General features: G+C 46.2%; 1 protein-coding gene across 2 annotated transcripts; it reads left to right on the forward strand.

Annotated features, from left to right (window-relative positions):
• Positions 1 to 46: 46 nt before the first annotated feature.
• Positions 47 to 23,356, forward strand: urb2 (URB2 ribosome biogenesis homolog). Of its 2 annotated transcripts, XM_063055123.1 has the most exons (10): positions 47 to 114; positions 1,343 to 1,477; positions 4,217 to 4,393; positions 8,074 to 11,404; positions 14,514 to 14,674; positions 14,764 to 14,874; positions 16,139 to 16,381; positions 18,414 to 18,510; positions 21,154 to 21,293; positions 22,024 to 23,356. In XM_063055123.1, the coding sequence occupies exons 2-10, from the start codon at positions 1,352 to 1,354 to the stop codon at positions 22,219 to 22,221; spliced, it is 4,584 nt and encodes a 1,527-aa protein (XP_062911193.1). In that variant the 5' UTR covers positions 47 to 114; positions 1,343 to 1,351; the 3' UTR covers positions 22,222 to 23,356. The 2 variants fall into 2 exon arrangements, with proteins under 2 accessions (XP_062911193.1, XP_062911195.1); XM_063055125.1 differs by lacking the exon at positions 14,764 to 14,874.
• Positions 23,357 to 24,673: the final 1,317 nt, after the last annotated feature.

Raw genomic sequence — 24,673 nt, forward strand, 5'->3', positions numbered from 1 at the left:
CGTGCGCGGGGTGAGAGGTCGCGGGGGTGTCATGTGACGCCGGGAGCTGGCGGGTCGGCACGTGTACGCGAGCGGAACCGGGAAGGGAGACTCTGGAGCTCTCTGCACCCTGGGGTAAGGGCAGGATCGTCTGCCACAAACCGTGCCGTGGCCCGGACGCTGGGGTTGATCCCCTCTATCTAACTGCTTTGACGGGCTGTTGAATTTCGCTACGGGTATGCGGACACTCCTACAAACCTAGATCAACACAGAGGCACACACGCACAATGCTCCCTTAACATTGTTGGATTTAGGTCTAATATTTGTTCTTACACACGACAGAATTAGTTTCCTCTCTCACCTAACTTCTAGTAATTATTTGTCAGTCACATGCACTTTTCATAACAATACTGTGGAGATATGGTTACCAGATTGGGTGTTTTTTTGTATATTTTCTAACTTGTGGATAAAAATGACTTATGGACATCTGTAGAAGTGGAACCTGTTTGACCAAAGATGGCCTGTGCTGGACCTTAAGTTTCTTAACTGCATTTTTCATTTCTTGTCAGATAGTCTCTTAGCAGGGGATAACTTGCTGCAGCTCTGCTTTTGGTAGTTCTGAGGGGGTTGGTGATGCCAGTGTGGGAAGGGAAGACTCTTCAGTAGGGTTGGATGGGTGAGGTAGTGTGATCTTTTCACCGTAGGACTTGTGTGTCCTCCCTGACCCTCTCGGTCCCGGGTTTCTCATTAGAGTTTAGAAGAAGGAGACTTGATTTTATTGAAGCGTAAGATTCTGCGGTTGGACATGTTGGAAAGAAAGAGATTGTTTCTCTTAATGGGTGTTCCAAAAGCTGAGGAATAAAGTTTTGGAATGAGAGAAGACATTTCTTCTCCCAGAACGTTGCAATATTGCAGCCATCCCAGTTCCAGGGAGCTGATGAAATATATTCAAGGAAGCGGTTGAATATTTGTATGACAAAGGAATCAAGGAGAAATAGGGAGAGAGTGGGAAAGTGATGTTGAGGCCAGGGCTAGATTAGCTGTGAAGTTATTGAAGGTGCGAGTGACTTGCTTCTGCTCTGTTCTCTAATGTTCTTGTGTGGGTAGTGTGGTAGGTGGTGCCTTATTACCCACCTACCTATTCCACCAAGTAGGTATTCAGTGGGCTTGGCAAGCAGCACTCCCATCTGAAATGTGACATCTCTGACCATACTGTACTCAGCACTGTGAAACTCTGCCTTCAGGCTCAAAGCCAAGAGTGGTACCACCGCTGGAATTCATGAGGTGATACGGCGAGTCACTAGTATAAAAGCTAGACTGGTTTAAACTGTATTCATTTTAATTCCAAACGTTGTCCTCTCAGTTACAGATCATGGCTGCAGTTTACTCTGGGATTCACCTGAAGCTCAAAAGTTCAAAGACACCTTGGGAAGACAAGCTGAAATTAGCTCGATTTGCCTGGATTTCACAGCACTGTTTTTTGCCCAACAAGGAACAGGTGCATAGTTGGAACTCTTCAGATATCCTTTGGGTTTGGTTTTAAAATGCACATGGTCTTTTCAAATTCCTTTCTGAACTTCCGTATTGCGGTAATCTCCTTCTGCCCAGTGGGCTTTCTGGGGTTTCAGACTTCCTTCAAATCTGGCCACTTGCTTATCCCTGATTTCTACTGTCCCATTATTAACAGTCAGACCTTCAGTTCCATGTTCTGCTGGTTCCAGAATTTTGTCCCTGAACCTCAACCTCCTTCTTCTTCTGGAATTACATCAACACCCTCTACTCCTTTGGTGACCAGTCCTGAGAACACTACCTCTATAATCTGACACCTTTGACCCTGTTTATTTTTGTAGATTTCTGCCTGTAATGTGACACGTTTGTCTCAGTTTATTTTTGTGTTTCTGCCTGCTTTTAAAAGCAACAAAACTTTGTCACTAGGACTCCCTCTCTACAAAAGTAATACTTTCTAAAGGAAGGGGGGACTTAAAAAGAGTGTGCTATGTCAGTCTGGCTGTAATAGACTGTTGAACCTTCCATTCTGTGTATGGGAATTGGTGGGTGGTTAGACGGAGAAGTCACAAAATGGTGCTTGCATTAGGGCATGCAGAAAATCTGGATCAAGAAGGGGGCCAGAGTTGACTCTCTAAATAAGCTATCCAGTCTGCCCAAATCTTCTGCCCATTCACAGTGTCCCCCATTCTTCTTATCCAAATTCTTTGTATCAGAAATGCACCTGCTGCCTGTAAGGCTGTGGATTTCCCACCAGAACTTTTTTCCCCAGATAAATATTTAAATAATTCACTGCAGTTCCAATCTCTCTTCTCTGACCCCTGCTCCCACAGCCACTCAGATCTTATGACAATTCTGTCAATGTTGCATTAGGACTTTGAGTTAACGTGTTCAGAACTAAAGTAAGTCAAGAATTGCATGGGAATTTTAATTATTTGTGATCAAATTTTGTATATATATTGTATGTCTATGTTGAGACCATAAGAGACCAAAGTCCAATGAGAAATCAAAGTGATTCTGACATTTAGCTGTGTGCTTTTCATGGATCTAAATATTTCCTCAAATCAGGAGATTAAACGGTAAGTGATGAGGTAAATTGAGAGGACGTGATGGCCGATTCTTGCTTGTTCTCCTGTGATTGATGTGTTTTAATATTGGGATGAACTTTCCACTATAAACTGCAGATGGATTTCTGAGTTAAAATGCTACCATTTGTAAAATTCGATAAGTTAGCTTATTATTGTAACAGGTATGAGGTACATTGAAAACTTGTCTTCCATAGAGATCGATGTATTACAGCTCTGTATTGAGGTAGTACACAGCTTCTGATTCTGAAAGATAATAGTGCAGATTAAAGTGTTACAGATGTAGAGTAGGTGCTGGTAGACAATGAGGTGCAAGGTCAAAACGGGATAGATTGCGAGGTCAAAATTCATGCAACGGCAGGATAGGAGCTGTCCTGGAGCCTGGTGGTATGTTCTTTGGAGGGTTTCCACAATGTGCTGAGCTGTGTCCACGACTCTGCAGTTTCCTGCGGTCACGTGCACAGTTGTTGCCACGCCAAGCCGTTTGGTTTCTATGCTGTAACAACAAAAATTGGCGAGGGTCAAAGGGGACATGCCAGGTTTCTTTAGCTTCTTGAGGAAGCAGAGGTGATCATTTTTTTTTGTCCAGGGCATCAACATGGTTGGACGATGACAGGCTCTTGGTCATGTTCAGTCCTAGTAACTTGAAACAATCAACCTCAGCTCCACTGAAGTCAACAAAAGCATGTATACCACTATCCCACCCCCACCCCCCCACACTGAAGTCAGTGATCATTTTTTTGTGTTTTGCTGATGTTGAGGGAAAGGTTGTTGTCATGCCACCAAGTCACTGGGCCCTTTACTTCCTTCCTGTACTCTGACTCATCGTTGTTTGAGGTACAGACTACTACAGTGGTATCATCTGCAAACTATGGACTTAGAGCAGACTCTTAGCCACACAGTCGTGAGTGTATAGGGTATGGGGCACCAGTATGGTAGAGATGTTCCTGTCTTTCCTTAATGATTGTGGTCCAATGGTCAGGATGTCAAGGTCCCAGTTGCAAAGGGAGATGTTGAATCCCAGGTCTAGGGGTTTGATGTAGGTGTTGTTACTGCCCAGATGCTCCAGAGATGGTTGTAGGGCCAAACAAGATGGCGCCTGCTGGGGACCTGTTTTGGCAGTAGGTGAACTGCAGTGGGTCAGGGTTGTCTGGGAACATGTCCTGACCAGCTTCTCTAAGCACTTCATGATGGTAGAAGTCAGAGCCACTGGGCAGTTACCTTGTTTGGGGTGATAGTGTCTTAAACAGGTGGGAACCTCAGACTGAAGCAGGGAGGGGTTAAAAATGTCTGCAAATACCCTTGCCACTGACATGTGCTGGATCTGTTGGGATACAGTTTGGGATTTAGAGCCCAAGTTGAACTGAGATACACTTTTATTATTAGACCAGGCTGCGTTTTCAGTGTGACAAGTCTATTCTTTCCTTCCAACCCATTGTGTAGTAGCAATGATAGGAACTGGGAAGCAGCTCAGTTGTAAAGGGAATTGAAAGTGCCATCATAAATCAGAGAAGGAGATACTAAAGTCCTTGTGTTTCACGCAAATCAATTAGATGCTCTGTTACGTACAGCTTGTCACATTAGAATGGTATCAGGTTGTATGCAACTTTTCACTGTGATCTCTCTTTTTCTCTCGCCACCCCAAGGTTTTACTCGACTGGGTGAGCCATGCATTAACTGGATACTACAGCAAGAAGCTCCATTTTGGAGCTGAAATTGTGGAAGGACTGTGGTCCTATCTGGATGACATTCTTCACAGCAAAAGAGTGCAGAAGCTGATGGAGAAAGGGAAGATCATCACGATTCGCTTCTCGATCCCTCAGGTGAGCTGGCTTGGATTGTCAGCTGCACCCCAGTGAGGAAAGAAATTGCTGCCAGTGACCACTTCTGTCTTGGCAGGAATGGGTTAATTTGAAGCAGGAGAGCTAGAAGGGAGAAAGAATACGCTTTTATGCTGTGCTGTACAAACACAGTCATCCAGTGTTTTTCGGAAATTGCCAGCAGTTGTGGCACAAAGGAATATGGAAGCAGACTGGACTATACCACTTCCCACACTGTCACTTGTAAAAATGCCAGTCCCTTCTCTCAGTTCCTGTGTCTCCACCTCACCTGCTCTCAAGATGAGGCTTTTCATTCCAGAACAACTGAGATGTCTGCCTTCAAAGAAAGGGACTTCTCTTCCTCCACTTTCAATGGTGACCTCACCTGCATCACTTCTATTCACACACATCTGCCCTCACCCCATCCTCCTGCTGCCACACTAAGGATAGGATTCCTCTTGACCTCACCTACCACCCCACCAGCCTCTGTGTCCAGCACATAATTCTCCGTAACTTCTACCATCTCCACTTGCCCCCCACTTTCCGCTTTCTGCAAGGATCACTCCCTGCACGGCTCCCTTGTCCATTTGTCCCTCCCTACTGATCTCCCTCCTGACACTTATCCTTGCGAGTGGACCAAGTGCTACACTTGCCCTCCCTCCTCCCTCACTACCACTCAGGGCCCCAGACAGTCCTTCCAGGTGAGGCGACACCTCGCCTGTGAGTCTGTTGGGCTCATCTATCCAGTGCTCCTGGTGTGGCCTCCTGTACATCAGTGAGACCTGACATAGACTGGGAGATCGCTTCACTGAGCACCTTCACTCCATTGAACACAAAAAGTGGGATTTCGTGGTGACCGTCAATTTCAGTATTACTTCCCATTCCCATTCCAACATGTCATTCCATGGCCTCCTCTACTGCGAGGATGAGGCCACACTCAGGTTGGAAGATCAACACCTTATATTCCATCTGGGTAGCCGTCAACCTGATAGCATGAATATTGATTTCTAGAACTTCTGGTAATGCCCCTCCACCCCCTCATCACTCCCCATTCCTGCTTGCCTCTCTCACCTTAGTTCCTTACCTGCCCATCACCTCCCTCTGGTGCTCCTCCCCCTTCCCTTTCTTCCATGGTCTTCTGTCCTTTCCTATCAGATTCCCCCCCACCTTCCAGCTCTTTATCTCTATCACCAATCAACTTCCCAGCTCTTTACGTCACCCCTCCCCCTCTCCCGGTTTCAACTATCACCTTCCTCCTCTCCACCCACCATCTTCTTACTCTGACCTCTCCACTCTTTTCCAGTCCTGAAGAAGGGTCTCGGCCCCAGATGTCAACTACTTACTCTTCCATAGATGCTGCCTGACCTGCTGCATTCCTCCAGCATTTTGTGTGTGTGTGTGTTGCTTTAGTTTTGCCACATCTGCAGATTTCCTCATGTATGGAAGCAGATTTGTTAACTGCCCAGGTCCACAAATGAGATGTTGATTAGGTAGAGCACTTCCTTAATTTCAGTTGAGAGGTCAATATTGGTTTGAAAAGAATTCCATTCAAGTTCTTTACGATAGCACGGATGGATCTTTTTAAGTCTACTGAGGAGAAAGAGCATGTCTTGTTAAAGTTTCATGTAAAAACCCACCTGCCCTACTATGCAACACTTTCTCAGTACTACATACTGTAAGAGAAATGAGCAACAGGTATCTGCTGGGGGAGCTCAGCAGGCCGAGTAGCATCTGTGGGAGGAAAGGGATTGTCGGCGTTTCAAGACAACCTCAGGTTTCTGGAGATGGGTATGAACTCGCAATGTGAGCCAAACTGACAAATACCATTGGTCAAACCATTTCACCTAATTCGCATTACCGTGACTGAAGCAAAGTGTGTAGAACAAGGTAGAGGGGCTGAATGACAGCCCCCTGCTCGTGTTCCAAAATGAGATGTATGAAACCTGGTTTACAGCCATTCAGGAAAAACAACGAGCGTTTCTGAACAACAGGTCTTTATATTGACATCGTAAAGATCTTGACTGCACTCAGGCAGGCTCTGAAATGCCTGATCTTCAAAAAACCCATACATTTGCAGTACTTAGTGTGTGGCGGAGTAGCGGGATCTTGGGGTCCACATCCATTGATTCCTCAAAGCTGCTGCACAAGTTGACAGAATGACTAAGAAGGTGTATGGTGTGCTGGCCTTCACTAGTCGGGGGATTGAGTTCAGGAGCCGCGAGGTAATGTTGCAGCCTCTTGAAACTCTGGTGAGACCACACTTGGAGTATTGTGTTCGATTCTGGTCGCCTCATGATTGGAAAGATGTGGAAGGTTTAGAGAGGGTGTAGAGGAGATTTGCCAGGACGCTGCCTGGATTAGAGAGCATGTCTTATGAGTGGGTTGTAGTTTTTCTCTTTGAAGCAAAGGAGGGTGAGAGGTGATTTGAAAGAGGTTTATAGATGATAAGTGGCATAGGTAGAATGGACAGCCCAGTGCCTTTTTTCCCAAGGTGGAAATGGCTAATACAAAAGGACATAATTTTAGGATGATTGAAAGAAAGTATGGGAGGGAATGTGAGAGATGGGTATTTTTACACAGAGAGTGGTAAACATATGGAATGTACTGCCGGGATGGTGGTAGAGGCTGATACATTAGGGAGGTTCACATGCCTGAAAGAAAATAGGAGGGCTATGTGCAAAGGAGGGGATAGTTTGATCTTAGAGTAGGTTAAAAGGTCGGCACAACAGCATGGGCTGAAGGGCCTGTGCTGTGCTGTACCTATGATATATTTCTATGCTGTAATTTAGTGTGAGGTTAATGTATACAAACCACACGGGTACATAAGATCCCTCATAAATCTGTTGGGAGGCTGAGCTGTTAGGTGATTTGAGTTTAAAACTGGTTTACGGTTTAACTGGATTTGATTCCACTTGTGGGGAGCCCAGCATATGAGATATTCATCTATAACCCATTAGGTGATCCAGAAATATGTATTTAAAATAGTCAACTTGCTCCCCTGTTGGATAGTTGCACTTTGACAAGAATGCATATATGTAGAAACTGGATAAGGGGGAAAAGGGATAAAAGCTGTTTTTTTATTAGGAAGTTGACAGAAGGCTTGTGGAATTTCTAAACACCAGTGTGGACTTCTTGAGATGAATGGTCCGTGTCCATGCAGTGGTGTAATTTGAACTGTGCTTAAAAACAAAGAGCTGAATTTGCATAGCAACTCTACTGTTTGAAAATACTCAACACGATTCAAAATATCAACCGAGATTTGGCACTGGCACAGAAGCCATGACGGATTTGCTCAAAGTGGTAAACTTTGACAAAGGACTTAAAGAAGGAAGGTTATTTGGGTAACACACACAAAAAATGCTGGTGAGCGCAGCAGGCCAGGCAGCATCTATAGGAAGAAGTACAGTCGACGTTTCGGGCCGAGACCCTTTGTCAGGACTAACTGAAAGAAGAGATTGTAAGAGATTTGAAAGTAGGAGGGGGAGATCCGAAATGATAGGAGAGGACAGGAGGTGGAAGGGATGGAGCTGAGAGCTGGAAAGTTGATTGGCAAAAGGGATGCGAGGCTGGAGAAGGGAGAGGATCACGGGACGGGAGACGAGTTATAGTGATTTGGGTAGTTCGTTAGTAACATTTGAATTTGTGAGATGTATAATCAGTGTTTCTTATAATCTGTGTTTTAGATTATAAACGAGAGGATCTTGGCATGTTCCAGTGAAGAGCCCCTAAATGTTGATACATCAAGTCTTCCCATGGTGCTGAGCTGCTGTCAAGGAATTCTCCTGTCTCCTGCCTTTTCCATCATCTACACCAGCAAGTATGAGCTGTTGGTTGATCTGTTGTGCAAGCTGTGCAGGCTAGCCTGCAGCAGGTTGAAATCGTTGGAAGCTTTGCGCTCTGCGCAGCTCTTTGACGTCCTCCTGTTGGTGTTGAACCAGTACCTTGTCGGGCAAAGGCAGCAGACCAACCAGCCCCGGATGTTTCTGCAGATGTGCAGTTCTCTGCTCCAGCCCTTCCTCCTCCTGCGTCACCTGCTGTCCACGAGGTGCTGGATGGGTGAGGACGAGATGTCGGTGCGGCAACACCTCAGCAGGGAAATCTGCAATAAAATCCAGACGGCCCTTCAGAATGGTCTGTTCCATACTGATTTTTTGAACTCGTACAGAGAGGAGCTCTTGCCGAGTGAGGGCTCTCAAGGGAAGAAGGCAGGCTTTTCCAAAGGGCTGACTGCACCCGCTGAAACGATACTTCTAAAGTTGGCCGACGCTGCGTTCTTCGGCTCAGACCTGCACTTTGCCGTCGTAGCCAGTTCAGTACCGATGCTTTACAAGCTGTCTGTTGAGTCCTACTGCAAGGATGGAAATCAGCTTCTCTGTTTCCACATCTTCACCAAATTCCTCGACTTGTTGCAGTTCCCAGCGTCCAAGGGTGCCGGGGACGGAGCGTCTGTGGAATGGAACCCTGGGCTCCTGGCTCTGGATCAGCTGCTCAACTCGATCTTCATCAACAACATCTACAATGTCTCCGTGGACAAGATCCGGTGTGAGGGGGTGCAGTTTGCTTGCTACAGCAGATTTGCGGAAATGCTGCTGACTTACCCTCGCCCGGGTACCGCAGCCTGGTTCAGATGCCTGAGGACCTTGATCTTACTGAACCACTTGATCGTGGAGCCGTGCCTGGATGAGTTGGTGTCGCTGGCGTGGATTGACGCTGACGTCAGTGACGCCAGGGTGAAGAAAGCCCAGGACTTGTTGCTGAGCACCCTGCTGGAGACCTACACCAAACTGCGGCAGTTGCCCAGGGTGTTCAAGGAGGTGCTGGACGTCATCTCGCGTCCAGCTGCTGATGAGTTGAGGCAGCCCGTCCTCTCCGAGAGCCTCACAAAGAAACTGCGCGAGTGCCTCCTGGAAGTAACAAACAGCCAGGTCTTGGATATTTGGGACTTGATTCTGAAGAACTTGGAATTACTGATTCCCGATGTGGAGAGCCCTGATGTAGCACTGAAGGTCCTCACAATGAGCATTTTACTACACACCATCCTTTTCAACATGAGGAGTCTCAATGACAAAACGCCAGTGCCGGTAATTCGGTCCTCCCAGGCCCTGATGGACAGGACGGCTGAAAGAGCCATGGTCCCGCTGCTCCGCATGGGTAAATGCACTGGTGGTACAGACTCTCCGGTGTGGGCCCCAGACGCCAGGAGCGCGGGGCTGATTCTCGGTTGCACCTGGGTAGAAATTGATCACATGCTGCGGCTGAACTGCAGCAAGTACGTCTCGCCCTCTACCCAGGCCGGCAAAGCAGAGGCGGGCGCGTGGGACTTCTGCTGCCTCCTCCCGCAGCTGAGCGCGGTGGAGTGGAAGGTGGCAGCTGAGCCGGCGGGACCGGGCGGTGAGCTCGGCCAACATTTCGCCCGGCTTCTGTCGCTGCAGAAGATGAAGAGGATCATGATGCGGCCCGGCGAGCTGACGGAGGCGGAGCGGCTGTGCCTGAGGTCCTCCGCTTCCTTTGTCATCTCCTCCGGAAAAGCCGCTGTCCAGGGTGCCAGGGCACAAGGGTGGGACGGGCAGCTGTGCACGCTGAACGGGGATACCTGCGGCGTGGCGCACTGGCACCTGGTCACTGCCAACCTTGCCCTCCTGGTCCCCTACCTCCCACAGGAAGAGGTCGCTTACATTGCCGAGGTGGTGATCGCCAGCCTCCTGCAGGAGGGTGCTTGGGAGGTGCGGCCGGATGTGGGGACCTCACTTTCCATTCCAGCCATGTGTGAGAGTTTGCTCAACAGCACTCTTCTTCCAGAACTCCAGGCTCTCTACCGCGAGATTTTACTCGGCCTGACCCAGAGGGTGAGGCGTCTGGTCACTGCCGCTGGAAGGGGGTTGCCCTCAGCGATACTAGAGCAGCTGGCAGGAAATGTCCATGCCTCTCGGGGTGAGGGCCACCAAACCAGCAGCAGCTGGGGACTGCTGTTCCCCTGTTCCATACCCTCTCAAGAGACGTCACCCCAATTCATGTTCTTGTCAATAAAAGGCACTCCCCTTCTCACCTTGCCGACGGAGCAGTTGGACACCCTTCTGCAGATTTTGGATCTGCTCTCTGCTTTGAGGTTGGACAACCTTTCGTGCACCGATCATCTCCAAGCCTTTCTCTTGCTGGTGTCCCTGGTCACCGTCCTCCGACCCGGCTCCAAAAAGAGCAATGCCTCTAAGTACCTGCAGGTTTTGGGCAAGTGCTACTTCCTCCTCACAGTCCTGGCGACAGGCACCAATGGGAAGGCGGTCTTCAGGTTGGCACATGCTGGGGACATTCTAGAGAAGGTCACAGCTCCTTTGTTTGTCGTGAGCAGTGAGCTGTCCGCCTCCCTGGATTGCCCAGCCTGGTCCAAGCTACTCCACAGCTTCCAATGCTTTCTCAGTAACTTTGTCCAGAAGATTGTCGAAAGGAAGCAAAGCATGTGCCTTAACTTGGAGCAGCTGATTGGTTTCCTCTCCAACAACTGGGCGAATGCGGAGGAGAAGGAGGAATGGAAGCTGGTGGCAGAGCAGTTGCTTATGGTGGCCCTGTTGGCGTTGAGCAGCGTTATCCAAACCACAGTGCGGCAGTCTGAAAAGAACCGGCTCAGCAGCAGCCTGCCGTCTCTTCTCAGCCAGCTCACTGGCCTCCTGGGCCCTATCCTGCAGTCACATTTCGACAGAAGTGGACTAGATCAGACATTTACCGTGCCTTGTGCCACTGCCCTTCTGGAGGCAGAGCTGTGTCTGAAGGAGGAGCAAAGAGGTGCAATCAGTGAGGGAAGGAGTCCGGACGAGATGGGGCTGAAGCACAGAAACCTGTATCAGAGCATCTGTTCCCAGGTTCTGCACCAACTTGCCACCTCCACCCAAGAGCTGGACCCACTTCGTAAACAGCTCGACTTTTTGCGAGTGTTTTGTTCGTCATCAGAACTTTGCTGTGGTCACAATATCGCGACTGGAATCCCCTCCATCTTCTGTGCTGTGAGGGCCCTGCTGGCAGGTAAGAGACTTGCCCACGCCATTTAATCACACATAACAGAAACAGATTCTTCAGCCCGTCTGCTCCGTGCCGACCAAGATGTCCATCCAAGCCAGTCCCATTTGCCAGTATCTAGCCCATAACCTTCTAAATGAATGTACCTGTCTGTCCTTTAGCAGCTGTTATTGTATCTTCCTCAACCTCTTCCTCTGACCGCTCATTCCACACAGGTACCACACTAAGTTTTTTTTTAAATTATGGCTTCCAGTTCTTGATAATCCAAGCCTGGAAGAAGACTGAGTGCATTTCCCCTATCTTGATTTTGTACACTTTTGTAAGGACACTTCTCAGTCTCCCCTGCTCCAGGAATAAAATCCTAGCCTATCCAACCGCGCCCTACAACTTCGTCTCTAAAGTCTTGCCAACATTCTCGTAAATATTTTGTGAATTCTTTCCAATTTAATAACCTCTTTCTTATAGCAGGGTGTGCTATAGATGTGTGGTACTTAGTACATAAAGTCTTAGGCACATAGATACAGCTGCTGCAGTATAATATAGTACTGTAGTAATTTTATATATTGCACTGTACTGCTGCTGCAAAAACATCATGACATGAATGGTGATAAACCTGATTCTGACATGGGTCTCTATGGGAGTTGAAAGGGACCAGGGAGAGAGGAATCATGGTTGGGAAAAGGGGAAGGGAGAGGGGAGGGAGCGGGAAGCACCAGAGAATACAGATACAAAATTCCCTAAAAGTGGCGTCACAAGTAGATAGGGTTGTAAAGAGAGCTTTTGGTACATTGGCCTTTATTAATCAAAGTATTGAGTATAAGACCTTAAATGTTATGATGAGGTTGTATAAGGCATTGGTGAGGCTGAATCTGGAGTATTGTGTTCAGTTTACCAAATTACAGGAAGGATATAAATAAGGTTGAAAGAGTGCAGAGAAGGTTTGCAAGGATGTTGCCAGGACTTGAGAAACTCAGTTACAGAGAAAGGTTGAATAGGTTAGGACTCCCTGGAGCGTAGAAGAATGAGGGGAGATTTGATAGAGGTATATAAAATTATGGTGGGTATAGATAGAATGAATGCAAGCAGATTTTTTCCACTGAGGCAAGAGGAGAAAAAAACCAAAGGACATGGGTTAAGGGTGAGGGGGGAAAAGTTTAAAGGGAACATTAGTGGGGGGGCTTCTTCACACAGAGAGTGGTGGGAGTATGGAACGAGCTGCCAGATGAGGTGGTAAATGCGGGTTCTTTTTTAACATTTAAGAATAAATTGGACAGATACATGGATGGGAGGTGTATGGAGGGATATGGTCCGTGTGCAGGTCAGTGGGCCTAGGCAGAAAATGGTTCGGCACAGCCAAGAAGGGCCAAAAGGCCTGTTTCTGTGCTGTAGTTTTTGTGGTTTCTATGGTTTCTAGAGACATTCTGTAATGATCAATAAACCAATCGTTCAGAATCAAATGAACTTGAGGCTGGGTTTGTCTGCACCTGTGCATCACCCCCACCCCCTCCCCTGGCACTTCTCTGCCACCTGTCCCACACCCCTCCCAGGGCTCTCCACCCTCACCATTCCCAACATCCTTTGCTCCCGCCAGATGTACAAACTCATTCTCCGCTCCATGTTGACAAGTACAGTACTGTGCAGAAGTTGTAAGCACCCTGGCTATATACATGTACCTAAGAATCTTGCACAGTACCGTACATCCTGTACACTTACAATTTTTTTAAAAATTAATAAATACATGCAAATATTGAGGAACCAGTCATTATCCTTAAATTAGTGATTAGTTTCCTGGCCACTTGTTTATACAGCTGCACTTTGTACTTTTAAAATACGTCCCTATTTGTAAGTATTCACTGCAAATAGTTTTTTAGCTGATCACATTTTCTTTTAGGTATTTAAACATTTAAAATGTTTATGAGTGTGTGCTAATGTTTTTAGAACATCATATGATGGGTTTACGGGTGAGTATATTGGATTCAATGGAGGGAGCCCTAATAGTATCCATTTCATGTCAACCAGGAAAAATCTGTCTTCCATCCCTCACAGTTAACGTGTACCTAGCACTTGGACTGTTAAGTCAAGGTTATCTTACTGAGATGGCAGTGCTTCATTTGACTGATTCCTGCAACACCTTTAAACTTCAAAATAAAGCATTAATGTTACCATGTTTTTAGGTTGTAGCCATTCAAGTGTCATTTGTTAAGCAGGACTTGATGAAAATAATGCTTGCATTTATGTAGCACCTTTCTCAAGTCCTGGACATCTGAAGTGGTTTGGAAGTACTTTGGAAGAGGAAGCTATGTTAAGACGTAGTGAATTTGGCAGCCAGTTTGTGCACAGCAGGGTCCTGGGTCCTTCAACAGCAATAAGAGGGTGACCAGGCTTCATGATGTTGATATAGAGAGAGAGAGAAAGAGAAATATTAGCCAGGGCAATGGGGAATACCTCTTGCTGATCTTGGAATCAAGCACGAGATGTGTAAAACTGACCTGCCTCAGACAAACAAGGTGCCTCTGATGGAGTAGCACTCCCCTGATGCTGCACAGGCAAGTGCTTGTATCTCTGGAGTGGGATTTCTGCGCACAGTGTTCTGACCCAGAAAGTGTGTGCTGTGACCGAGCCAAGGCCGGGTACCCGAAGCTGAAGCTGTACCATCGTTGTGCAAGTGATCCTGAACACACTGTGTTTGAGCTGATGCTCAGCGTCAGAACAGGCAAGGGAAAACTGGAGAGGTGTAGGAGGAAGTTCCAGAATTTGGGGCCCAGGAGGAGGGAAAATCACAAGAGGCATATTAGAGTATCCCATCTGATAATGTTGTCCAATGGAACAGTGTCTCTTCTCCATTGTAGAATGACACACACAATGTGCTGGACGAACTCAGCAGGTCAGGCAGCAGCTATGGAGGGGAATAGACAGTCAATATTTTGAGCTGAGGCTCTTCATTAGGAGAGATTCTAGTGCAAAGTTGAATATTCTGCAATAGAAGAGACACGTTAGACAAATTGTACTTCATTTATGCTGTGCAGATCTATGGTACCATAAGGTCTCTGCTATGTTGCAATGTGTTCTTGAACCATAGTTTAGCTGAGAGTAATTGTGTCTCATGTTCTTCCAGCCCCATGGATAACATCACAGTTCATTCAGTCACTGGATACCCAGCTGATTGGACTCCTCACCTGCATATCTGAACGGTGCACAGACCATCAGTTTTATCTTCTTGTAAAGTCAATCATACAGGGCATTGAAGTTGTCAATCTTTGGAAAGGACAGCACTTGGTGAGTGGACATTGGTGCTGGTCCCCAAACAACATGATCTTGTTTTTTGGGTTCACCTTCCCATTAAAACCATATTTATTTTGATTCAGGATGTCGTGTCCTCTGTGATCCTCATTTCTATCCTTTTCAAGTGCTCGTTAAGGAAAAATGCAGAAAAGATGATGTGGTTTTCAGCTCCTCAGGTTATCACAGCATTCCTGGTAAGTATAAGAACATGGGGGAAGACACCAGGCTCCTCAATCTTGTCCTACCATTCAGTGTGATCTGCCTCATCTCCTGTGCCAGATTCCCACTTGCCTGGCTTCCCTGATCTCCCAATAATTTATCAACTTCTCCTTGACCATAATCAAGGACCCCTCCCACCCTGGTCATTCCCCCTTCTTCTCCCTCACATGGGGCAAAAGGTAACAAAGGACTGAGAAGATGCACCACCGGGCTTAAGATTAGTTTCCATCCCGCTGTTATAAAACTATTCAAGTTCCTCTTGTATGAAAAGGATGAACTCTTGATCTCCCAGTCCATCTCACTACAGGCTTGCACTTTGTCTAACTGTATTTTCCTTTCTCTGTTAAACAACATTCTGTTTTTTTTTAACCACCTAGATGTGCTTGTATGTGAAAAGATCTGGCATGCAAACAAAAGCTTGTGTTACCCTCAGGCTCAACCAGCACGCATTCGTCTGGGGAAAACAACGTCTGGCCCCGCCAAACTGAGAAATCAGTTTGTGTGGATGCTGTGTGATGTGTTGCCCGGTTACAAATCCGCACCGCAGACTATCAAACAGTACACAATATGCAATTAAACGATTGATCTTTATAATTAATTGGATTATATGGTTAGTAAAGAAACAAAAAAAAAGGACCCATTCTCATGAAACAGTCCATTGCACATCGTTGGAGCTCACTGTTTGTTCGTTCATTTGTTCCTGTCGACCTCCAAGTGTAGCCGGCCCTCGGACCCTCGCTCCTCAGTCCACTCTGTCCGGTGGTCTTCCAACTCTCTCCATTCGCGTCCTCTCTCTCCATTGCTCCCTGACGAAAGGCCGCGATAAACCCAGCTCCCAGACACACAAGAAAGAAGAATATTTGTCTCATTGGGTAGCCTCTGCATTCCAAAGTCCCATTATCTCTAGTCATAACCCAAACATTGCTGCTACAGAGAAACCATTTCCTTAGCAGTGAAACATTACAGAGAGGCCATTACATTAGCCTTAGCAGTGAAACCTTGCAGCGTGTTATACTAGTTGCTGCATCTCAGTCCATGTTGGGAATAAACTTGTTACCCAATGATCCTCTGGTGAGTCACTGCCCTCTGCACCTCATTATAAATGAAAATTCCTTTCTTCCATGACTGGAAGCATCCGAACATGTACTCTGCTGTGGCCTCTGAGAAATCTCCACTGATGGAACTAGCTATTGTCAGGAGCAATCACTGTGGTCACCTTTTAATCTTCTTACTTTTCAGGTTTTGTGCAAGAAAACAGACCTTGATGAACCTTGGGGCTACAAGATTACTTTGCTGAGCTTGGAGGCCTTGGCAATCCTCATCCAACGAGGAGAGGGTATACTCACAAATCCCCATCACGTGACGCTTGCATTCGATGTTCTCTTGTGCATTCCACTAGAACACCTCAAACTGGATGAATACGCAGGAGTTTTCCATGCCATCCATGAGGTGCTGTTTTCTGTAATACAGTCTCAGCCGAAGGTACGTCTGTCATCACCAAGTTTCTCCCATCTTTTACTGGAGTTATCTTTGGGAAATATATTTGGAAGCCTTTTCTTTAATCAGTCTGTTGCAATGGGCCAAGACCAGTTCTCTTGGACTATCAGTGATTTTTGCTCACTGCTTTCCTTTTCTTGCAGTATATCTGCTGAGGCAGTCAGTTTCCAGGTTTGCTGCTTCATTCGGCTGTATCACTGCATTTCAATCAGTGCCCACCCTCCCCTGCCCAGTCGGTAGTCCTTCAACCAATGTTTCATGGTAGTGAAGGGCTGTCACTTATATCCGAAGCACTGATTTATTGGGATGGCTGGTGGCGCAATGGCTTCAGCGCTGGTCTCCGGAGCAAAGGCTCCCGAGTTCAAATCCAAGTCGGGCCACCCCCCCGAGCACACTTTCCATCCGTGCCGGGTTGAGTGTCGAGCTAGCCACTCAGCCTTGTAAAAAACAGGGTTGAGTCAGGAACGTTCATATCGTGATCCGGTTAATTCGAAAGGAGACCAATCCTTACACCAAGAGCCAGACAAGAATGACTGACTGTCTGGTGCGACACAATATTAAAAAAAATTGGGACGGCAATTACACCCTTAGCTTGGCTGGAGGAAACTTCAGTAGGAGAATAGGTTGAAGATATTAGATGACCTCCCTTTATTGTGGTTCATGGAACAAGACCAGTAAAAATGTTGAAACTTGTAAAGTTTCAGAATCACCAGTATCGTCACCTGTGCATTCGTCTCAAAGTTGTTTGCAAACTGGCTGTTGATTGGCTATAATTAAAACAGCTGAAGGAGCTGCTCCCTCACACCCTCAGCAAGCCAAGTTCAATCCTGACCTCTGATGCTGTACCTGTGGAGTTTGTATGCTCTCCCAATGACTGCGTGGCTTTCCTCTGAATGTTCCAGTTTCCTGCCACATCCTAAAACCATGCCAGGTGATAGATTAATTGGCCACTGTAAATTGTCCCTTGTGTGGAGGTGAATGGTAGAATTTGATGGGAATTGTTGGGAATGTGTGGAGAATTAAAGAATTAGGATGAGTGTTATTTGGTGCTTGATGGTTGGCATAGAGTAAGTGGGCTGAAGAGCCTGATTTCATGCCGTGTGAATCTGAATTTTCCTCAGTAACTCGTGATCCTACTAATCCCGGAACTGCTGTTTCAGGCTGGGATAAGCTCCATACTGAAAGCCCTGCAGAATGAGGGAAATCTGTTTTGAAAATGTGATTGTATTTGGGAGTCCTGAATCATGTTCTTGTTGAAGTGTATAGGATGTGGAAGCTATAGAAAGGAGATTTACAAGGATGTTGCCTGGATTTGAGGAGCGTGCCTTATGAGAATAGGTTGAGTGAACTCGGCCTTTTCTCCTTGGAGCGACGGAAGATTAGAGGTGACCTGATAGAGGTGTATAAGATGATGAGAGGCATTGGTCGTGTGGATAGTCAGAGGCTTTTTCCCAGGGCTATAATGACTAACACAAGAGGGCACAGTTTTAAGGTGCTCGGAAGCAGGTACAGAGGAGATGTCAGGGGTAAGTTTGTTACGCAGAGAGTGGTGTGTGGGTGGAATGGGTTGCCGGCAACGGTGGTGGAGGCGAATACAATAGGGTCTTTTAAGAGACTCTTGAATAGGTACATGGAGCTGAGAAAAATAGAGGGCTATGGGTAACCCTAGGTAATTTCTAAAGTAGGTACATGTTCGGCCCAGCATTGTGGGCTGAAGGGCTTGTATGGTGCTGTGGGTTTTCTATGTTCTGTGAATTACCGCATTCATCTATTGATTGCGTTTATATAGATGGCTGTTCTTCCACAGTACAGGAAAGTAAAGCTCTGTCCTTCCATTTCCAACCCTGCACCATCACTGTATTGATTCTGCTACTTTATTGTAGCGTAATGCTGTTACGGTGCCAGCGACCCGGGTTCAATTTCAGCACAGCATTGTGGGCTGAAGGGCCTGTATTGTGCTGCAGGTTTTCTATGTTTCTATATTCACTGATATTTTTCTTTAAACTTTGGCACACAGGTTTTGCTCAATGCAGCACCAGTCTTCCTCAAATGTTTAAACCGCCTTCTCCTTTCTGCTATACATAAAGGACGTCAAAAAGGTGCAGGAGAGAAAGGTACGTAGAGAGCGACTACATCCTGAAGATAGGATTACATGATGGAAAGTGTGGCCTGGCCCACAAACTATGTATTTATACCACATGTCACGAGCCAGTACAGCTTTCATGCTTTAAGCATATGGTTTTAAAAAACTGCATGAATATCAGCAATGGGCATTTTACATAGGTACGTATTCAAAAGCATATTGCCAACTTTGACTCCATGCCATACAAAGCGACACTGAGAGAGATGGCCAAAATCTGATTCAAAATGAGTGACTTCTAAAGCGCATCTTAAGGAACGAATTTTGGAAGGGTTTCCAGAGATTGCAGCCAAGGCAACCAAAGGGAAAATACCAACACTGGAGTGATTAAAAAAATTTGGGGATGCAAAGGAGGCTGCAACTGGAGTGAAGAGATTGTGGTCTTGTAAAACTGGAGGTGATGAGCCCACAACCAGGTGCTGTGTCTTACCGTGGCCAATGTGAGGAGAACCCTGTGCAGGGTGCAGACCAGCTTGCTGAGATTCTTACTGACATCTTCAACATCTCCCTGAGCAGCGCCGTTGTTCCTACATGCATCAAGGCCGTCATCATCGTCCCCGTACCGAAGAAGTCAGTGTCCTGCCTCAACGACCACAGTCCCATCACACTCACATCCATCATCATGAAGTTTTTTTGAGAGGCTCATCATGAGGGACATCAAGACCCTGCTGCCCCCCTCACTGGACCCCCTGCAGTTTGCGTACCGTCCCAACCGTTCAACAGACAATGCCATTGCCATCACCCTCCACCTGGCCCTAACCCACCTGCACAAAAAAGACATGTACGTTTGAATGCTGTTTATAGACTTCAGTTCAGCATTGAACACAATCATTCCTCAGAAACTAATTGGAAAGCTGAGCCTACTGGGTCTGAACACCTCCCTCTGCAACTGGATCCTCGACTTCCTGACTGGGAGACCTCAGTCAGTCTGGATTGGAAGCAGCATCTCCAACACCATCACACTGAGCACGGGGGCCCCCCAGGGCTGTGGTGCTCAGTCCACTGCTGTTCACTCTGCTGACCAACGACTGTGCTGCAACACACAGCTCGAACCACATCATCAAGTTCGCCGATGACACGACTGTGGTGGGTCTCATCAGCAAGAACGATGAGTCAGCATACAGAGAGGAGGTGCAGTGGCTAACGGACTGGTGCAGAGCCAACAACCTGTCTCTGAATGTGAACAAAACAAAGGAGATGGTTGTTGACTTCAGGAGAGCACGGAGCGACCACTCTCTGCTGAACATTGACAGCTCCTCCATTGAGATCATTAAGAGCACCAAATTTCTTGGTGTTCACCTGGCGGAGAATCACACCTGGTCCCTCAACACCAGCTCCATAGCAAAGGAAGCCCAGCAGCATCTCTACTTTCTGTGAAGGCTGAGAAAAGTCCATCTCCCACCTCCCCATCCTCACCACATTCTACAGAGGTTGTATTGAGAGCATCCTGAGCAGCTGCATCACTGCCTGGTTTGGAAATTGCACCATCTCAGATCGCAAGACCCTGCAGCTGATAGTGAGGTCAGCTGAGAAGATCATCGGGGTCTCTCTTCCCGCCATTACAGACATTTACACCACACGCTGCATCCGTAAGGCAAACAGCATTATGAAGGATTCCACGCACCCCTCATACAAACTCTTATCCCTCCTGCCATCTGGCAAAAGGCACCGAAGCATTCGGGCTATCACGACCAGACTATGTAAGTTTCTTCCTCCAAGCCATCAGAATCCTTAATACCCAGAGACTAGACTGACACCAACCTACTGCCCTCTACTGTGCCTATTGTCTTGTTTATTATTTATTGTAATGCCTGCACTGTGTTGTGCACTTTATGCAGTCCTGGGTAGGTCTGTAGTCTAGTGTAGTTTTGTGTTGTTTTACATAGTTCAGTGTAGTTTTTGTATTGTTTCATGTAGCACCATGGTCCTGAAAAAGTTGTCTCATTTTTACTGTGTACTGTACCAGCAGTTATGGTCGAAATGACAGTAAAAAGTGACTTGACTTGTAGAATTGTTTAATCTTTGGAGCATTACTGTCAGAAAGATGTTTGAAGTCTGAATTTTCCCCTTTTTTATTTTAAACAATGGATTTGAACATACTGCCTTCCGTATGACTAAAGAAATGAACTGTGAAACAGGCTTAATCTGCCTTGTTGACTTCATGGCTACACACAAAGCTGTTCACAGTGCTGCACTACCAACTGTTTACTGAGATTAAGAGAATCAAACATCTTTATCTGATGGAGTATCCAGATTAGAAAAATTGTTTCTATTCTTCCTTCAGCTGAGTGTGAGGTATCTATCAGAACAAAATTAAATTGTCACAGATGGGCCAGAAGCATAGAACGATAGTGCTGTAATGTTGTATCTGGTTGTGCAGTGATGTGTTAAATGTTTTGCGATGGTGAGCGAGTTATATGTCAATAATATTGGATGTGTTTATGAAGAGTTGTCAATGTGAAGTATTAATGCGGTGAACTGACATTGTATGACTATCTAATGCAATATTTTTACAATGTTTTAATACTGAAGTTAGACAGCAACTGCATCCATAAGCGATGGTGCTTCCTTGGAGCTCTGGACTATTTTGTATTGCTGAAGAGTTGTTTTATTCCAGGTGCGGTGATGGAAAATGAAATGATCCTGGACTGTGCACGGCAGGTTGAAAGGATGTACACTCACGTTGCTTCAAAACCAGAGGAATTTGGAATGTTTTCTGCATTCATGGTGGCAGAGTACATCAGTGAACTTCAAAAGGTAATCACAGCCACAAAATGTGACACCTCAACTATAAGAGCTCAGGAGAATTTTAAGATTCTGTCAAGGCTCAGTTATAGGTACTCTCTAAATTATAGGTTCCTGTTGCACCTTAACATCCAAGTGCACAGTCCAGTAGTCAGATTTGACATTACAGGCAATGTGCAAAGACAAACAAATGTGGTAATGTCCATGTAATTTAGTTATGTTGATTGATATTGGTTTGAATATTTGGGTTAACATCGCTGTTAATCTATTTATGAGTCCCAAGGTTTTCGAAGTGCACCATAAAGATAAATCCAGCCAGCTTTGATTTAACATCTGTGTGGGTTAATATCTCATACATTGTGCCAACCCCCCTCCCCATTAGTGTGTTGATAATGTAAGTCTGGATTGTGTGTTCAAATCTCTGGAATAAGAATTGAACCTACAAGCTTTTGAATCCTTTGACTTGGGTAGGAGTGTCACCAACTGAGCCAAGCTGAACAGCACATCAGATGTGGAGCCAATTGAGCTGTAGGGCAAATATTTAACTTGCTGTGTGGGACATAAGGCCACATGTTCCAACACAGTGAGCATCTTCCATAAGGAAGTACAGAGTGCTTCAGTTACCAATTAAACAGCAGAAACCTATGAACATCCCACCTCCCCCCACCCCCACCGTTGTTTTGATACCTTCAAAATCCATCATGGAATATTTTGTCATTCTCCTAGTGTTCTTTATTTGCAGGTCACCCTGAATGCAGACGTGAAAAAAGCCTTTACGGAGGGAGTATACCACCTCCTGGATTTGGTCACGGAAAATGATCTCCGCTTTCTGAATGCTTTGTTGCAGTTGGGAGTGAGGGAAGTATTTAAGGCATTGCACGGTGACTATGTGCGTTATCATAAAAGTAAAAGACAAGGTGAAGAGGAGTACACGGCTTAACCTGGATGCAACCCTCATTCCCTGTGCCTCTACCTGTTGTCCACTTTAGATCAAGGGACTTGGATACTGGCGAGTTAAATGTTAATGGGGCCTTCCCCATTTGTGCACTTCATAAGTGAGCTGGAGTGTTTCTGATCTTTGCATTGTCTTCTCGTGGTAGCGGCAACATGAAAGTCATTAGCTTTATTTGTTCAGAGATACAGTGTGGAATAGGCTGCTCCAGCCCAACGAATTGTGCTGCCCAGCAAACCCCCTATTTAAACTCAGCCTAATCACAGGACAGGTTACAATGACCAGTTCACCTATTAACTGGTATGACTTTGGACTGTGGGAGGAAACCAGAGAACCTGGGGAAAACACACAAGGGCGACAGAGGATGTACGAACTGAACTCTGAACTCCCGATGCCCTGAGCTATAATAACATAGTGCTAAACGCTAACCCACCATGGCACTCCAACTAAAATAATCTTCAGTGAAAGATTTCTAGCATCAGGAAAAATAGTTGGGATATAAAATGGATGCAGCTTTCTTGTCAATGGATGTAATGAAGCATGGATACGATGTGAAGAACTTTACAAAGTGGCGTGCGACCACTTTAGTACTTTGTGATCCATCTAAAAGTATAGCTGAAGAAAATTATTTCCAGCCATTCTTCTCGTTCATAATAATCTTAAATATTTTGTTTGACTTTTTCTATAGAGGTAGACTTGCAAGAAAAACATATCAGAACAGAATATACCAGGTCTGTTTTAGTTTAGATGTTCTATAGGATAACAGTGGTAAATTGTTAATACAGTAATCCAGAGCAGAATAATCCTGGAACACCAATACAAATCCGTAGCGGCAGCTGAGATTTTTACGTACAACTAATTAAGCTTGAATGTAAAAGGACTGGCCTCAGTAACTGTAACCAAGAAACACAGAAAAGAAAAGGAGGTCACTTGGTCCCTTCAGATCTCTCTGCCATTCAATATGATCATAACTAATCACCAAGAGTACCTCAATGCATCTATCTATCCATTTTCTTTTTATTAGTATTTTTGTTTGGAAATTTATCTCAAATACATGCAGCAAACACGAGGAATTCTGCAGGTGCTGGAAATTCAAGCAACACACATCAAAGTTGCTGGTGAACGCAGCAGGCCAGGCAGCATCTCTAGGAAGAGGTACAGTTGACGTTTTGGGCCGAGACCCTTCGTCAGGACTAATTGAAAGAAGAGATAGTAAGAGATTTGAGAGGGGGAGGGGGAGGGGGAGATCCAAAATGATAGGAGAAGACAGGAGGGGGAGGGATGGAGCCAAGAGCTGGACAGGTGATAGACAAAAGGGATATGAGAGGATCATGGGACAGGAGGCCCAGGGAGAAGGAAAAGGGGGAGGGGGAAAAAACCCAGAGGATGGGCAGTGGGTATAGCGAGAGGGACAGAGGGAGAAAAAGGAGAGAGAGAGAAAAAGAATGTGTGTATATAAATAATTAATGCATGGAGTACGAGGGGGAGGTGGGGCATTAACAGAAGTTAGAGAAGTCAATGTTCATGCTATCAGGTTGGAGGCTACCCAGATGGAATATAAGGTGTTCCTCCAACCTGAGTGTGGCTTCATCTTTACAGTAGAGGAGGCCGTAGATAGACATATCAGAATGGGAATGGGATGTGGAATTAAAATATGTGGCCACTGGGAGATCCTGCTTTCTCTGGCGGACAGAGCGTAGGTGTTCAGCAAAACGAGGCTTATAGCAGACATCAGTATTGTATTGGCGCTGCTTCCTGCATGCATGCTGAGCTCATTGACTTCATTAACTTTGCCTCCAACTTTCACCCTGCCCTCAAGTTTACCTGGTCCATTTCCGACACCTCCCTCCCCTTCCTAGATCTTTCTGTCTCTATTTCTGGAGACAGCTTATCTACTGATGTCTACTATAAGCCTACTGACTCTTACAGCTATCTGGACTATTCCCGTTCTCACCCTGTCTCTTGCAAAAACGCCATCCCCTTCTCGCAATTCCTTCGTCTCCGCCGCATCTGCTCTCAGGATGAGGCTTTTCATTCCAGGATGAGGGAGATGTCCTTTTTTAAAGAGAGGGGCTTCCCTTCCTCCACCATCAACTCTGCTCTCAAATGCATCTCCCCCATTTCACACACATCTGCTCTCACTCCATCCTCCCGCCACCCCACTAGGAATAGGGTTCCCCTGGTCCTCACCTACCACCGGGTCCAACATATTATTCTCTGTAACTTCCGCCACCTCCAACGGGATCCCACCACTAAGCACATCTTTCCCTCCCCTCCCCCCCCCCCACTTTCCGCAGGGATCGCTCCCTATGCGACTCCCTTGGCCATTTGTTCCCCCCCATCCCTCCCCATCTATCTCCCTCCTGGCACTTATCCTTGTAAGCATAACAAGTGCTACACATGCCCTTGCACTTTCTCCCTTACCACCATTCAGGGCCCC

Source organism: Mobula hypostoma, chromosome 8 (genome assembly GCF_963921235.1).
Source record: "Mobula hypostoma chromosome 8, sMobHyp1.1, whole genome shotgun sequence".
Classification (NCBI taxonomy): domain Eukaryota; kingdom Metazoa; phylum Chordata; class Chondrichthyes; order Myliobatiformes; family Myliobatidae; genus Mobula; species Mobula hypostoma.